Source organism: Odocoileus virginianus, chromosome 13 (genome assembly GCF_023699985.2).
Source record: "Odocoileus virginianus isolate 20LAN1187 ecotype Illinois chromosome 13, Ovbor_1.2, whole genome shotgun sequence".
Lineage (NCBI taxonomy): Eukaryota > Metazoa > Chordata > Mammalia > Artiodactyla > Cervidae > Odocoileus > Odocoileus virginianus.
The window spans coordinates 49,629,598-49,646,095 of record NC_069686.1 but is presented as its reverse complement, the minus strand read 5'-3'; the positions used below and the strand labels follow the sequence as shown (position 1 = coordinate 49,646,095).

The 16,498-nt window shown below is 39.4% G+C and overlaps 1 protein-coding gene across 1 annotated transcript in view; it reads left to right on the top strand.

Annotated features, from left to right (window-relative positions):
- The window catches only part of THSD7B (thrombospondin type 1 domain containing 7B), a 970,494-nt gene that overhangs the window by 935,010 nt on the left and 18,986 nt on the right, over positions 1 to 16,498 (top strand). The window contains exons 21-25 of the mRNA XM_070476270.1: positions 5,378 to 5,523; positions 11,609 to 11,768; positions 12,861 to 13,034; positions 13,133 to 13,228; positions 16,004 to 16,086. Of these exons, the coding sequence (XP_070332371.1) occupies positions 5,378 to 5,523; positions 11,609 to 11,768; positions 12,861 to 13,034; positions 13,133 to 13,228; positions 16,004 to 16,086 (659 nt within the window). The remainder of the gene's footprint in view (positions 1 to 5,377; positions 5,524 to 11,608; positions 11,769 to 12,860; positions 13,035 to 13,132; positions 13,229 to 16,003; positions 16,087 to 16,498) is intronic.

Here is a 16,498-nt window from a genome sequence, read left to right as displayed (position 1 = left end):
GCCTGAAGTGTAGATGAATAAGAGCATCAGTTTCTATATTTCATTGGTATTATCCATTAAACATATTGTCTATAGCAACTATTGAATTCAGGTTTCAGATAGATTCAGGAACCCAAACAAGAGTTGTCTGTAAAGTGTCCAAGAAATTTCTCTCCTTCTCAGATTGGCTGCATGAGGATGTAGATGGCAGCAACCTTCGCTCTTACACAGAGGGCAGAGGAGTGCGGGCCAGGGTCTAGTGGTTTTGGTGGGACCAGGCTGAATCATTACGGACTTCATAGTTGTGTGCATTTCATGTTATAAAGCCCAGTAGAACATGAGAAGCATATTTTATATTCCCATTACAGGCTTGTTCCAGGGCCAGGTCAAGGAACTGATATAAAATAGTAGTTGTCAAAATAAAAGTTTAAAAATATTAAGACTTAGCCAGCACCTACTATATTTCAGATATGCTGTAGTTTCCATATGGTGTATTTTCATTCATATAACCAACATGAGGTTAGTCCAAGGAGTCCTCAGCATCTCCTTAGTCTTCACCTGAATCAGCGTAATTGTAAGATCTGTGGGAAGCAGAACTCCTCATACTATCAAAATACCCACAGATGAGCTGACCACTTGTAAAGCCAGCCCCAGTCAATGAGCCTCCTGGAGTGAAACATGTGTCTGTCACTGCATCAGGGTGTTTGCTGGTACATCTCTAGCTGCAAATGGAATGAGTACCCACAAGAAAGGGGCACAAAATTAGGCCATCTGTACACAAAAGATTAAAGGGAGCTCTTGAGAAAATTGATGAAAAGTAACTAAAATAATAGATTCTATGACCAAACTATGAAACCCACATGATAACAATAAACCCTTCCTAGGGTCGTCATAAAATTATGATTAAGAAATAGCAATAGTTTATTTGTTCTTTGTGTTAATAACTGCATAGTTGTCATTATCTTCATGTAATAATACTAGATAAAATAAATATAATTGATATTAGATAATGATAATGGTAGTTGATACTAGATAAAATAAACCCACTTGCATATTTTTAGTTCCACAATAAGTCCCATTTAGAGATTATTATGTATTTAAAATAATATAATTCCTATGAAATAAACTAATTTTAAGTGGCATTTTCCCCATTGTGAATTATCCTCAGATAATGAGGACTACCTGTGTATTTAATTTTATTTTACAGAAGAGGAAATTGATGCTTAGAGGGGTTAAAGTACTTTCATACAGTCACATCATTTATGAGCTATTAACTTGAGAGAACTGTTTCCAGATAGAGAGTTTTGATGCCAAGTCCAGGTTTCTTTGCATCATACATCAGCTGCTTTAAAATGGTCTTTCTCATATTCTACAACAGATCATAATTTTAAATATATTTTATTTGGCTACATTTTCCACTGTCTTATCTCTCACATGAAAACCCCTATCATCAAAACAATTCCTTAGGTCTTCTCTCCTTAAAGGTCCCTTTTAGAATAACCAGGCTGAGAGATAGGGGCAAGGCTGAGTATTACATCCAATATGGTGCTTAGAATTCCAGAGACCACTGGAAATGGCAGGGCTCCTTGTATTCCATGTAGCTAGATATTATATTTGCAACTTCAGGAATTGTGGGGAAAGTTCCTAATTGTGGGATACTTTCTCTGATTGTTTAGTTTACAAGATTCCTGATTTAAAAAGGAACTTATTTAAAGATAGTACCTCACAGAAACTTAAGGTAAAGCAAGTACCTTTTATACTCTCATGCATTTATAAACAAAGTTTTCTTACTGAATATTAATATTAGCCAGTTAAACATAATATAAAATATTTGTTTTTCTCTCTCTGACTTACTTCACTCTGTACGACAGACTCTAGGTCCATCCATATCACTACACATAAACCAACTTTGTTCCTTTCTATGGCCTAGTAATATTCCATTATATATTATATACATCACATATTTTTATTTATTTTTAATTCAAGAATAATTATAATATTGAGTTGTTTTCTACCATACATAAGTGTGAATCAGCCATCGGTGCACATATGTCCCTTTCCTCTTGCGCTTCCCCCCCACCTCCCACCCCATCCCATCCCATCCCACCCATCGAGGTCGTGCTGGGCTTCCCCAGTGGCTCAGGGGGTAAAGAATCTGCCTTCAGTGCAGGAGACAAAGAAGACATGGGGTCAATCCCTCGATCAGGAAGATCCCCCGGGAGGAGGAAAATGGCAACCCACTCCAATATCCTTGCCTGGAGAATCCCATGGGCAGAGGAGCCTGGCGGGCTACAGTCCAAAGGGTCACAACGAGTTGGACACGACTGAGCGACTACTTCTTTGTCCTTGAAAACCAGTACAGATGAACTTAATAGTGACACAGGAATAGAGATGCAGACATAGAGAACAGACATGTAGATACGAAGAGGAAGGGAAGGGTGGGGCCAACTGGGAAATTAGGACTGACATATATACACTACGATGGGTAAGAGAGATAGCTCGTGAGAAGCTGCCATGTAGCACAGGAAGCTCAGCTCTGTGCTCTGTGATGACCTAAAACGGGTGGGATGGGGATAGGAGATGAGAGGGAGGCTCAAGAGGGATGAGATACACGCATACATACAGCTGCTCCACTTTGTTGTAGAGCAGAAACTAACACAACATTGTCAAGCAATTATATTCCAATAATCAAAAAAGAAAAAAAAAAACATAATATACTTCAGAATGTAGAATTATATGCTTCTTGGTAATAGCTGACATTGTTTGAGCTTATCTTTGTGTTTGGATAGCAAAAAGCAGAGAAATCATATGGCTGGCCTTTCAGTGAGTGGTTAGAGGACTTCATTTTTTTTTTTTTTCTATTGACTTCATTAGTTTCCCCCGCCCCACATCTATGTCCAGCAGAAAATATCTGTCACTTTAGTGGAAATAAATAAAATAGTCCTAAAGGAATGGCAGTGATGCATGCCATCAATTTAAGAACAAGCTTGAAGTGATTTGGTTTTAATGAAATAGAATCTCTTTAGCTGTGATAAAGGTGACACTACATTGTCATTAGTCTTACAAAGATGGATAGAGAACAGGATGCAATTATAATGACATTAGAATAATATTTAGTTCAAGAGAATAAACATAAAGATTATTATAAAACTGAAGAGTATTTAAGTAAGAGTTAATGTGAAATATTGAGCCAAATGCATTCATTGAGCAGGGACAAAGTTTCATATGAATAAGGTGATGTCCAGCTATGATTTGATTTGAGTGATGTTGGGAGGGAACATTGATCTAAATGTAAATGTTCTGCTGTGTGCCCAGGAATGCAGAATTTGTAGGTTATGTTGTTCACAAAGCCTCAGTTACCAACAACACAAATTTTACTGCCACCTTATGTTTCTTTTCTGTTTCCCATACAAGACCTAGATCAGTCCATTCCTTGCCGTCTTGTCTGGGCCCTCACGTGATGTTCTCTTGCATTAGCATCTTGGCTAATACAGTCATCTCTGTAGCAAAACTTTCTGGGTTTGAATCCTGTTCTGCAGCTTACTAAGTTTTTGACCTTAAAGAAGTGACAAACTCTGTGCTGCAATTTCCTTATCTGTAATATGTGAAAATAATAGAATTTTCCTCTAGGACTGTTATGACTATTCAGTGAGTCAGTATATAAGTATTTAGAAAATTGCTTAGCAATAGCATCACACGTTTGCACACCAGATAATATCATAGAGACAGTTTACAAAAATATGAATTAAACAAATATTCAATTAGTGCTTAATATATAGGGAGTCTCATGTTAGAGACAGAGTATCAGGCCTCAAGGAATTTAGAATGCAGTGATGAGAATATCCTAGTTTTCTTCAAGGGTCTTCTTAAAGAGAATTGACTTTCCACCATAGCTATGATAATATTCTGGTGACCACTAAGAGGTCTAGTCCACTGAATGTGTTAGTTACCCTTACTTCTCCCTGAACTTGAGGACATCTGAGAATTATGCTTACCTAAGGTTTTCAAGTAAATTCTATGCAGAAGTGAAGTCTTTGCTATCTGCCCATTTCTCTTAAAATATAAATGTATAATCTTTGATTCTCACTTTTAATAACTTTAACAGTATTCCTTCAATCTATTCTGTTCCTTGCTCTCTTTGTCCAGCCACACTGGCCTTCTGTCAGGTCCTCAAACCTGTCCTTCTCCTCTGTACCTCATGACCTATTCACACGCTGTTTCTCCTGTGTGGGTCAGTGGGCCACTCTCTGTACATCACGTCTGACTTACTTCTTCAGATTTCTGTTTAAAGCTCAACTGCTCAAGGTAATATTCTCTGATTCTTTCGCAGACTGGGTGGCATCCCCATAACATGCTCTCCGAGAACCTTCTGTTTTTCCTTTCACATTTATCATGAATAAAATCACATAATTAATTTTATAACAACAGTAGAAGGGCATTGGATTCACAGATGACTAATATTTGGATTCACAGATGACTAATATTAAGGAAACTATATGCATACCATAGTTCATCAGTAACAAATGAGTAAAGACAAGAGTGAGTGGAAGAGAAAGCAGGAGCATGAAACATTTAAATTCCATCCATTATTCCTATTAGTAAGTTTATGACCTGATGCCTAGCAGTGGGTATAAGATGACATGAGAGTCCTGCTCTTTCCTGAGCCATTCTTATTAACCAATTTCCTCTCATTAGGAAAAAATGTTTTTCAAACATCATGGCTTCTTCACACAAGTTAACAACTTTATCTTCTATTCAGTGAAAAAGAGAAATTGGTCCTAAACTCTAGGAAGACTGGTCATGTTGAATTAATGGAGTGACAGTACTGGAGCCACACTAGGGAATTTTCTAGGGTAATCTTGGCATCTTCCTAGGGAATTTTCTAGGGTAATTTGGATTATGTGCAATTTTCTATCTCACTTGATGATTTAGAACCTAACATAGGAAATGCCATTCTCTTTTTGCTTAATATTGGTGATTCTAGCCTAGAATGTAAGGTTTGTGAAGGCAGGAGGTACATCGGGCTGTTTTATCACTGCACCCCTAGCACATCGCACATGCTTTGGTTATTCTAGAGCTTAATAAGGAAATATTTATTAAATTAATTAACATTCTGCCAGTGTTTACGGGATCAGTCTATTTGGCAACAGTACAGAGTTTGGACATAGGATGGCTGAAGAAGAAGACAGAGTTTCAGATCCACAAGCATATGCAGACCTTGGATGACCTGTATCTCCATGGAAACCTAAATTAAAATAGCAAAATAACTGAAACCTGGACATGACGAAGTTCAGTGTGATATAGTGAAGACTTTTATATATATGGCAACATTCTGTTCTTTAATTGGTTTTTTAGCCAATCTCTAACGGAAAAGCTGACATTGTCCTTCTCATTTTAGGTCAGAGGAGCCGGACTCGATTTATCCTTATGCCAACCCAAGGAGAAGGCCGGCCATGTCCCACAGAGCTTACCCAGCACAAAACCTGCCCCATGACCCCCTGCTACAGCTGGGTCCTCAGCAACTGGTCTGCATGTAAATTGGAGGTAGGTCATATAATGACATTTAAAGAAATGTTTCTCAGTCTGTCCAAAGTACTTGTCTGTTCAAACCTACAAGGTGATGGAACAAACTTCACAGCACCAGGGGCCTGGCACAGTGTATTTTTATGCAACAGAGAGCATGGAAAAAAGAACCAAATGACTTAACTTCATACAGAGTGATATTGCTAGGAAAATAAATGCCCATCGTTATCAACTATTTGTAATAAGTTGGATCAGGGGACTTTCAATCTTTTTAGCATCTTAAAGAATTTTCTATCTTCTTGGCTGGTTGGAAATATCAAAGCATTATGCAATTAGGCAAAACCCTGATGCTATAGAAATGCACAACCTGTCATAGACTGTATTTCTTGAAAAAGCACTTTTAGGCTTAGGCAAAATCTTGCATGTGGGCAGAAAACCAAAAGTGTATGAAAGTTATATTTTAACATTATTACACAAACCAAGGTTACTACATTTTCCTCAATGATTGCTTTTTATTGACCTGAAATATAAATGCCTAGTAACATCATAATATATCACATACCCAGAGCTTTTGCTGGGTCAGCAATGATGCTCTATGGCATTTTCTCTCTGGTTTCTTGTGTAAGAAAAAAGCACACTGATTTTTCTCTATTTTCTTGTTTTACTAGTTGATCCTTCAGTTCGCATTCCAAGGCAGATTTAATTCGGTAACAATAATTTTGATTATGCGTTAAGATATCTGCAGAGTATTCTCACAGTGTTCCTGTCAGGATGACATTGTTGTGCAGCATCATTATCTTGCAGAAGTTAAATGCCCATGTGCTTTAATAAGTCCCAGAGGAATAAAAATGTGTGGTACATTTGTTCAGTCTCCTTTTTACAGAAAATAAGGCACCATGCTAATTAATTCAATAGTAACCTAATGGCTTTAAATATGAATTCTTTGTGTACTCAGCCCAAAACTCTCTTTCCTAAATTGTCAACAGTTTTTTCAGTACTGCTTAGAATCACAAATAAGAAATGGAAGATTTCTCCTAACAATGGTTGAGAGAGTAGAGAAAACAAATTCAAAGAATTTAGGAACCCCTGGCAGGAGAAGGAAGAGAAAAGACAGGAAGAAGAAGGGAAGGATGGGGACAGACTGCACACACTCCGTCTCACCAGCCGTCCACCTGCTGAGGTTCCTCACTTGTTCTTTTGTATTGAGATGGCCACAAGTTCATTTGGGTTTTTCCATAAGACGTTACAGAAAATCCCAGGCGAACTTTTTGACCAACCCAATACTTTTCCTTTTATCTTCCTGGGTATCAAGAGCTTTTGTTTTTTTTTTTTTTAAAAGAGACAAATCTGCCAGTTTGTCTCCTAGGAGCATGCAGGGGAAATATCAAATGTAATGTGTGAAATTTTGCTGTCACATACTGAACTTTAGCTGGAACCATAGGGGCTGGAGTGGTGGGTGGTGAACATTCTCTATAGCAGTGCTTGTGGAGGTGGGGAGAGGGGGTTGTGGCATCTGATGGAGATACCCAGACACGGGGGCCATGGAGACCATGAGAGCAGGTGTATCCAGAGATACACCTTAGTGCCTTAGATTTCTAGATGAGGTCATTCCATTCACTGACATTTCCAGTCAGGAGGAAACTGGAGATAGCCTCAATCCAGGCAAAGCTCTCAGAAAACATGTCTATATTAATTATTCCTGTGTGGGCACCTTACCTGCAGGAGGCCAATATAATTCTTCCCCCAAAATTTGGAATGGAATTGAGGCTGTTCAAAGATATTATATTCAAAAACTTTTTGCTGTCACATATTCCCATCTGATGTAACAGATAAAGTCAGTAACTCAGAGGCAAAAGAGAAAGAGAATCTTGATGATATTTGAATTTTTGCTGAGTTTGAACTTCATTTCAGTTCTTCCTGAAGCCTGATTTTGAATGCTTTGTGAGATACATAACACAAGACATTTTCAATGGGTCCCCTTTTCTTACGCATCTATGTAAGCTGAGTTTGGGGAATTACTGATCAAAATACACATGAGCCTCCACATACAAAGCAAGTGCACCTCTCTCACAGCTGTCCTTCTGCTTCCTTGGTTCTGTAATATCCTGACCTGCCCGATACGGGTTGCAGACTTATTCACTGGAGGTGGTGGTTGAAGCGGCTGATTGCCATCAAGTAGATCAAACCCCAAACACAGGAGCTTGCCCAGGGCATGGTGGATGTGCCAATTCTGTCACCATCGTCTGTGGAAAGAGATTTGCAAACCAAAGTGTTTATCCTCAGGCTTCATTTTTTTCAGGGTTTCCTAACTCCTTCCAAGTTTCTTAGCTGATAACACGTATCACACATATGTTGCAAAATCTGTTTCAGAGCTCAGACTCTGGAGTCTCTCGAGTCTAATTTTTTTTTATTTTATTTTATATATTCTTAAATATTATTTTGTAGACTTCTTCATCTATTCCTTAGTATTTCTCAGAACTTCTCATTTTGAAAAGTGGAATAACATGAAGGTACACCCTCTACTCTTCACTAGATTCACCATTTCACATTTATGTATATTTATAGACTCACACACATATTTTGTATTTGTTATTTAAAATATGTATCAGTAGACTTTTATTTTTATTTATTTAAAGATACTTGAGTTTTTTTTTGTTGTTGTTGTTTGTTTTAATAGTTGGCTGCACCCTGCGGCATGTAGGACCTTAGTTCCCTGACCAGGGATTGAACTTGTGCCCCCTACATTGAAAAGTGGTGTCTTAACCCCTGGACTATTAGGGAAGTCCCTAGATTGTATTTTTTTTTAAGTAGTTTTAAGTATACCAAAAAACTGAGCAGAGAGTTTCCATATGCCCCTTAATTTCCTAAACTCGCATGCTTCCCCCTATTGTCAGCATCTTTGCAGGCCTAATTTTGGTCAAAATTTTTTTTCCAGTTCCTCACTCTGCACTTTTAGCCGGGTTTTCAAACTCTCCAAACTCTGTTTACTTATGTATACCACAGGAGGGGCAGTAGTACCTGTTTTGCTGGGGGTTTTGGTAGCGATTAGACAAGAAGAAGGCAATGGCACCCCACTCCAGTACTCTTGCCTGGAGAATCCCAGGGACGGGAGAGCCTGGTGGGCTGCTGTCCATGGTGCTGCTAGGAGTTGGACACGACTGAGCAACTTCACTTTCAGTTTTCACTTTCATGCATTGGAGAAGGAAATGGCACCCCACTCCAGTACTCTTGCCTGGAAAATCCCATGGACGGAGGAGCCTTGTAGGCTGCAGTCCATGGTGTTGCTAGGAGTTGGACACGACTGAGCAACTTCACTTTCACTTTTCACTTTCATGCATTGGACAAGGAAATGGCAACCCACTTCAGTGTTCTTGCCTGGAGAATCCCAGGGACGGGGGAGCCTGGTGGGCTGCCGTCTATGGGGTCGCACAGAGTTGGACACGACTGAAGCGACTTAGCAGTAACAGCAGCAGACAAGTCATATGTAGTGATGAGCATAGTACTTGACATAAATTTAGAGCTCAATAAATTGAGGTTGTTATTATAGGTTTGATTAAAACTCTGATTATGGGTATTAGCACCACCTGCTGATCCACAGCTGGTGATGCTGATGCAGAGTAGACAGGAAGTCCATTAATGATCTGGACAGCAGAGACAGTAACAGAATTCTGACTGTTGACCATCTTGTTCTAAGAAGCCTGGCTCGGTTTTCAAGTCCTGGTGTGTCAAGTCTCATGAGTGAGACTAGATGAATGCTTGCTTTATGAATGAAATTATCATTCTGCTGCTGATTTCTCCTCATACTGTGGTTGTGGTAGTCAAAGGTATAAGAGATCAGGTGGAACATGGATACATACTAGAAACATATTATTGTTTGTCTTGTTTTTGAAAGTGCTCCCTAATGACTAGTTTCCCCTCCTTTCTGCACACTCCATCTCCTGGAATGTCAAACAAAGCTCTAATCAATTGCATCTCCAGTTACCTGAGGTTCTAGAGAGCAGTAACGTCAAACTTCAGACATGCTGCAGTATCGTCAGACTCCAAGTTCATGAACTCTGACACTCTACAGTGAAACATATACCTTATGCAATTTGGCCATGCATCCCTCACCTGGAATAATAAGTTACAGAAAGAACCCTCCCCCAAACCCAAATTTAACTTATGCTATTTTCAACTTTAGGGTATAAATATTTACTGGAACATTTGGTTTGGATGAATATACTGTGAATTGATTTTGAACCTCCGTTTCTCAAAAAAAAAAAAAAAGTGCACTTGGGTTCATAACTAGGGCACATTTTTTTTTAACCATTTCACAATGGTTAGGATGATTATGAGGTATTGAGATAGCAAGTGTGGGGATTGCCATCTTAGATAAACAAAGCACAATTCTTGTTAAAACATCTATGGAAAAGGATGTGATGGTCCCAGTTTGTGTGTCTGCTCAGATGATTCAGTCTCTAAATTGCTGTATCCTAGACCTCCTCCAAGTTGCACCTTTTCTTTTTTTCTTTTGCCAGTATAGCTTTGAATCTGAAAGGATTTTTCTCAGCAGCCTCTGCACCATCCTGCACATCCGGCAGCCCATCCAGCACCTGCCCTCGATGCTTAGCAGCTGCTGCCACCGTGCCTTCACCTGGCTGGTGCTTGCTCAGCAGGCCCATCAGCCTCTGAGTCACCTGCTCCACACCCCGGAGCACTGTCATGACTGCTTTAGCTGCCCACCATGTCCCTCTTCAATCCTGCTGCTGCCAGAGCCACAGAAGCTCTAAGGGTCTAGCAATGTAGTTTGAGTCCTGGGTGGGAGGGAGAAATTAGGAGCTGAAACTCAGTTTCCCAATGCAGAGCCCAGCTGTCCAGTTATCACCTGATAATGGGTTGTAGCATGTAGCATCCTTGTCTGCAGCAACAGAGTCTGTGCAAATGTTATTTCTCTCCATCTATACCAGAAGTAATCATAAAAACTTGGTCTTCCACCTATTTCCTGGTAGTGGGAGCTGAGTAATATACCTTGGAAGTATATGGAAGTTTCCCTGGGGTGACAGCTGATCAATGAGAACTGGATCCATGGAGGACCTGCCTCTCCCTTTTTCCTGCCACCACATCTTGTATGATCCATGTGGCCTGTCTAAACAACGTTGTGATTGACCAAGAAACCAGCTGTGTTTTCTATGAAGTTGAGGCCAGTTGACAACACACTACCTGATATTTGCTTTTCCTCTGCACCTGTGATGGCTTGCTCAGCCTCACTCTTGCACCCCTGGGATTTCACCTCCTTAGTATAGAAGCTTTGCCTTGGGCTCTGTTTTCTAAGGCATTTGTGAAAAAAAAAAAAAAAGCCACAAAACTACCCTCTCCAGTTATCCAGTTATCCAAATATCCAATGGACTTCTTTTTGAAATATGAGCACCTGACTAAAACGGAGGAGATAATACTCACCTCGTGAGTATCTGCTAAAAATGTTGGAGTAGGAAGTCTTTCATCAAGCAGATGGTTGAGCTAGATAACCACAAAGCCTCTGTTTCTGTGAGACCCTGCACATTTTTTTCTAATTGGCCAGAATAATCTGAGTGGGATTTGTATAAAATGTCTTCAAAGAATAATATTCAGCACAGAAGGCATTCTGAGAAAATCAGCGTTTTACTGGAAACCCCAATCTAATCCACATGAGAAAGTACTGAATTCCCTACAAAAGAAAAACAAGCAAAGCAAAAGAGAAATGTACACCCTGTGGTTGTACATGCTCTTTTGGGGAGTGATTATGGATTAGGCCACTTTATCACATACACCTAGACAAATTAGGTATCGTTTTTCTTTTTCAGTCAGTCCTGGCTGAGCTCCAGAATGAATCGTCATATTCTGAGTGCATAAATTTCAAGGCATAAATTTGCATTTCTGCTTCAGTTGCTCTGTCAGCTCTAAGAGAATTGCTCAGGGATGCCTTATTGTCAACAACTGAAAGATAACTCTCAAGAGAAGGAAGCTGCAGAAATATGCAACTGTGTTTTTTTGCTTTTTGGTTCTTTTTTTGCCCAAGAGATGGTGGGAGCTAAAACTTTGAGATGTTCCTGATTTGGGTAATGCTGACAGCATCCTTTTCCTCTGACAGGGTGGAGACTGTGGGGAAGGAGTCCAGACCCGCAGCCTCTCCTGTGTGGTCCACAACGGTTCAATATCTTCCTGGACTGTACGTGTAGATGAAGCACTGTGTAGAGAGATGCCATTTCAAGACAGCATCTTGAAACAGCCGTGTTTAGTGCCTTGCCCAGGTAGGCAATTTTAAAATGGTTGGGAGTACCTTCCAAGGTGACCTTTTTATTTCTTTTTCTGTTTTTTGGAGTTCTCTCTCATCCAAGTTGAAATTTGTAACTAACTTTAATCCATGTATCATTGGTTATCACTTTGGAATATACCTAACAGCTTCTATAGAGGCAAAGTAGGCTGGCAGGGCAAGTCAGGGGGAAGCACTGGACTTGGAAATGTAAGTGCTAAGTTAGAATCTTGTCACTATCACGTCACTGGCATTTTGCCTGAGACATATACTCTTGTCACTTTGAGCAGTGGTTGCTCCATCTAGAAAATGTGTTAATAATACCTGACCACACCAAACACATGGCCAGCATTCAAAAGACATTGACTGAATCCATGAGTGAGGAGCCCTGGCTGATGACATGGTGATGACAAGTAAGGCTAAAAATGAAAGCACTCTGTTAAGCAAGTTCTATGTAATTGTGAAGGTTATTCTCAGTTACATAAGATTTATGAGTTTATTTTAATCCTAATAACCCAACTTACCTTGTATGGCAGAAGCTTAAGGTGGCAAAATATATCCTTATGTATTCTTATAATATGGCATGTAACATATATGTGTGTATATATACATTCATACATATTGACATATATATACACACAAATTGTGCATGTTTGGATTGTTAAATGAACCATTCTTTAAGTTTAAAGCTACTCTACTTCTTTCCTTTATATAATTTCTGTGAACATCCATTTTATAATGTTATGATGCTCTTTAAAAACTGAGTTGCTATAATCTTTACACTTCCTTTTAAAAATTTTATTGTCACTAGTAGACACTAGTGTTCTCCAGATAAAACTGCCATGATTTGGGGCAAAATAATGGCAGTATAGTGCTTGGCACTTTTCATTCAACTAGATGAAACCATAAATTACTTCCTCACCCCTAGTGCTTTCTAATTAGAAAATTAGTCAGCATAGAACTTGTCGTTTCTGGACTGCACCTGGTCACCGCGGCACCACACGAATCCCACTGTGAGCCCTGTGTGTGTAAACGGGGTCAGGTGCCAGTTTTCACGGTTTCTTCTGCCCTGTGCTGCATGATCCTCCAGGAGACTGCCATTTAACAGAATGGTCAGCGTGGAGCACGTGTGAGCTGACCTGCATTGATGGAAGAAGCTTCGAGACTCTGGGTCGCCAATCTAGGTCAAGGACATTTATAATTCAGTCTTTTGAGAACCAAGACAGCTGCCCCCAGCAGATTCTAGAAACACGCCCTTGTACAGGTACCAAAGCACTTTTCAACTCTCAGCCTTGATTGATCAATACTTATTCTGCTTTGATTGAGGCATAATAGAACCGCTGTTATCGTATTTACTTGCAGGAGGTAAATGTTATCACTACACATGGAAAGCAAGTCTTTGGAACAATAATGAACGAACTGTGTGGTGCCAACGTTCAGATGGCATTAACGTCACAGGTATTCCTGCCTAAGATTCATGTGGGCACTTCAGAAAGATCTCTGAGTGTTGCTGTTGGTGAGAAGAATTAGCTTAAAAATTATAAGCAAGGGAAGACTGGGGAGTGGACTTAGATGAGCTTCATGGCAAGTTGCCATTAGATCTTTGCATCCTAGAAAGCAAACTGTTCTATATGAAGTCCCATAACATATCAGATGGGCTACCCGGGTGGCACAATTGTAAAGAATTCACCTGCCAGTGCAGGAGCCGTAGGGGACAGGGGTTCAATCCCTGAGTCAGAAAGATCCCCTTGATAAGGAAATGGCAACCTATTCCGGTATTCTTGCCTGGAGAAGTCCATGGACAGAGAAGCCTAGTGGGCTACAGTCCATGGTGTCACAAAGAGTTAGATATGACTGAGTGACTGAGCATACACACACACAGTATATCAGACAACTTAACGTAGTTCAGTTCAGTTCAGTCGCTCAGCCGTGTTCGACTCTTTGTGACCCCATGGACTGCAGCACTCCAGGCTTCACTGTCCATTACCATCTCCCAGAGTTTACTCAAACTCATGTCCATTGAGTCGGTGATGCCATCCAGCTATCTCATCCTCTGTCGTCCCCTTCTCCTCCCACCTTCAATCTTTCCCAGCATCAGGGTCTTTTCCAAGGAGTCAGTTCTTCGCATCAGGTGGCGATAGAATTGGAGTTTCTGCTTCAGCATCAGTTGATACATAATAAAATTTCCTTGAATATCATGGTCTAAGACAAAAACTGAAAGACACAGATGTTGGTTTAAAACAATGGTCTCTAATAAAATTTTAAAAGATGTACCTTTTCAGTAAAAGGTATTTGAGAACAGACCTCAAAATATCCTAAAATCCCACACTACTGTGCTAATGTACCATGTTATGAAACATACAGAAATTGAAATTAAAAGTTGATAAAGATATAAAAGCTAAAATATATTAATGATTAAAAACATTTTCCTATAAATTATAGATGCTTATGTTCATGTACTGAAAGTTTCATTTTTTAACAATGTGGTAGCCTAGATTATTATTTAATATCTGAATATATATTGAAGGAAGGGTTCCTCATTCATGACAGTGAATGCAATTAGATTCTACAAATGGTCTTCTCAATCATTTTAAAGGGGTTTGCTTCGATGCCTTCTTATGAAAGAAAATCAAACTGTCATTCTTTGTACTTAGTGCCAGGGCTAAGAGCTTGTCAGAATAGAAGAATCTCAATTTTTCTATTGGAATAGAAAGATTGCTTCACCTTTTTCTAGCTTACTTGTTTTTTCATTATTGGTTGTCCCTTTAACCCATAGTTTTTCCATATAATCATTTATTTTAAGTGACTTGCCCATTGTGTAAGTTAATGTTAAAACTAAATATACTGTAAGTCTGCCTAACCAGGAACACAGAAAGCATCACTTGCTGCAGTGTGCTGAGAGTTTACCAACCGGTGAGGGTTCCACTTCCAGATTCTCTGCGTGGAGTACCTCGTGGCTGGTGGACATCCCAGGGCCACCTGATGAATGAGCTCAGGTTACCAGTGTCACCTGCCAAGTATTATCACAGCTTAATATCATTGCTAAAATGTAAAATGTTGGCTAAAATATACAAATTCTAACATGCTTTTCCTGGCTCTCAGGTGATCTTCTCCCCATGGAGTATACAGACTGCATGGTGGAGATCCCTGGTTTAAGGAGGAAAAAACACCATCTCCAAACTCTGTTGGCAGTGACAAGGCTGTGTGGTTACTGCCACTAACACTTGATCAATTTCACACCTACCTGCTCATTCTGGATCCTGGTGGTTTGTTTTTTTCCCCTGCGGAAATTATTTTTCAAGCAACAGATTTTAGCTATGTCATTCTTCAGAAAAATGTAGATGCAACTCCCTACACAGCCTTAAGCACAAAATTTTCTCTAGTTACAAAATCATAATTTTATGTTATGGTTACATACTATATAATTGGTTGACAATTATAATAATGCAGAGACTAGAACCTATAAATGCAACCAGTGGTATATAAATGTAGCTTCAACGGTGCCCTTGATAATATGTCAACTTCTTTGCTGGTACTTTGAATCCAGGAAGGCACGACTAATATAGAAATGATTTTTAGATTATAGACATATTATTCCATATAGTTACTCAAAGCTATTTTAATAAGGACACTGCAAGTACTAGTGTCAGATGTATGATTATCCCTGCTGGAGTGTATACATTTGCTCTTAAAAATACGTGTGGCAATCTGTGTGTGACTCTGCATGTGTGTATATGTATGTATTCTGGCTGAAATACGTTTAAAATGTTACCAAAATGTTTAATATTGTGGTCTCATGAATGGACTAGTGGCATTCTTTTAGTGTTTGGTTGTTGGAAATTGGTCTAGTGCCTAGTTTGGGAGCTGGAAAAAAACTAAGTAGACAGATCTTTGAGCGTATATATTTTCTGCTACTGAACTTCAGTTGAGATTTCATCAATTCTTTTACTGATCCTGACACTCACAGGCTTTGCCCTCAAGTGAAGCCATATGATAGAATCACCTGGCCAACACGCAGGTATAAAATCTCAACTGTAAACAACTTCTGTTAGCAGAGCCTCCCATCTCAAACAGCCTTTCCTAGAATAGTCAACAAAATGAAACAACCACGCTGTCCGCAAACAGATTTTTTTGAAAAATAATACTGTTACAAGGTAGCCAGTGTCAGAGAGGAAAAGAAGTGAATATTTACCCTTGAAAAATCTGTGGATGATGGTGGGACTTCCTTTGTAGGAGGCTGCTCCCCTCAGGCACGCCCTGCTGCTATTCGGCAGTGTAACCCAGCTTGCAGAAAACCTTTCTCCTACTGCACACAGGTGAGTCAGGTGCTAGAGCCTTGGACAGGTAATTTAATTGTGTTATATGTATGTTGTCTGATGTTTTCCAGTCTCCTTTATCCCAAGCAGCAATTCCATGGGCCCACGATACCACCTAGAGGCATTTGCAGAAGTAATCACAGCTATTAAGAATTTCTTTGCACGGCCATGTGTTCAAGAAAGCAGTCTTTTATAGCTAACCTCTCTTTCAGATATCTAATCTCTGTTAGCTCTCTTTCTCCTCTGATTATTTCCTTCATTCTTAGCCTTTCATATACCTAAACTATTTTGCAAAATCTTTAAAAGGATATGTTCATGTTTGCTAAACATTAGGTACTAAAATTGATTACACTGTTATTAGTGTGTATAAATTTTAGTTGATTTTAAATAAGCTGATAGTATGGTTATGGGT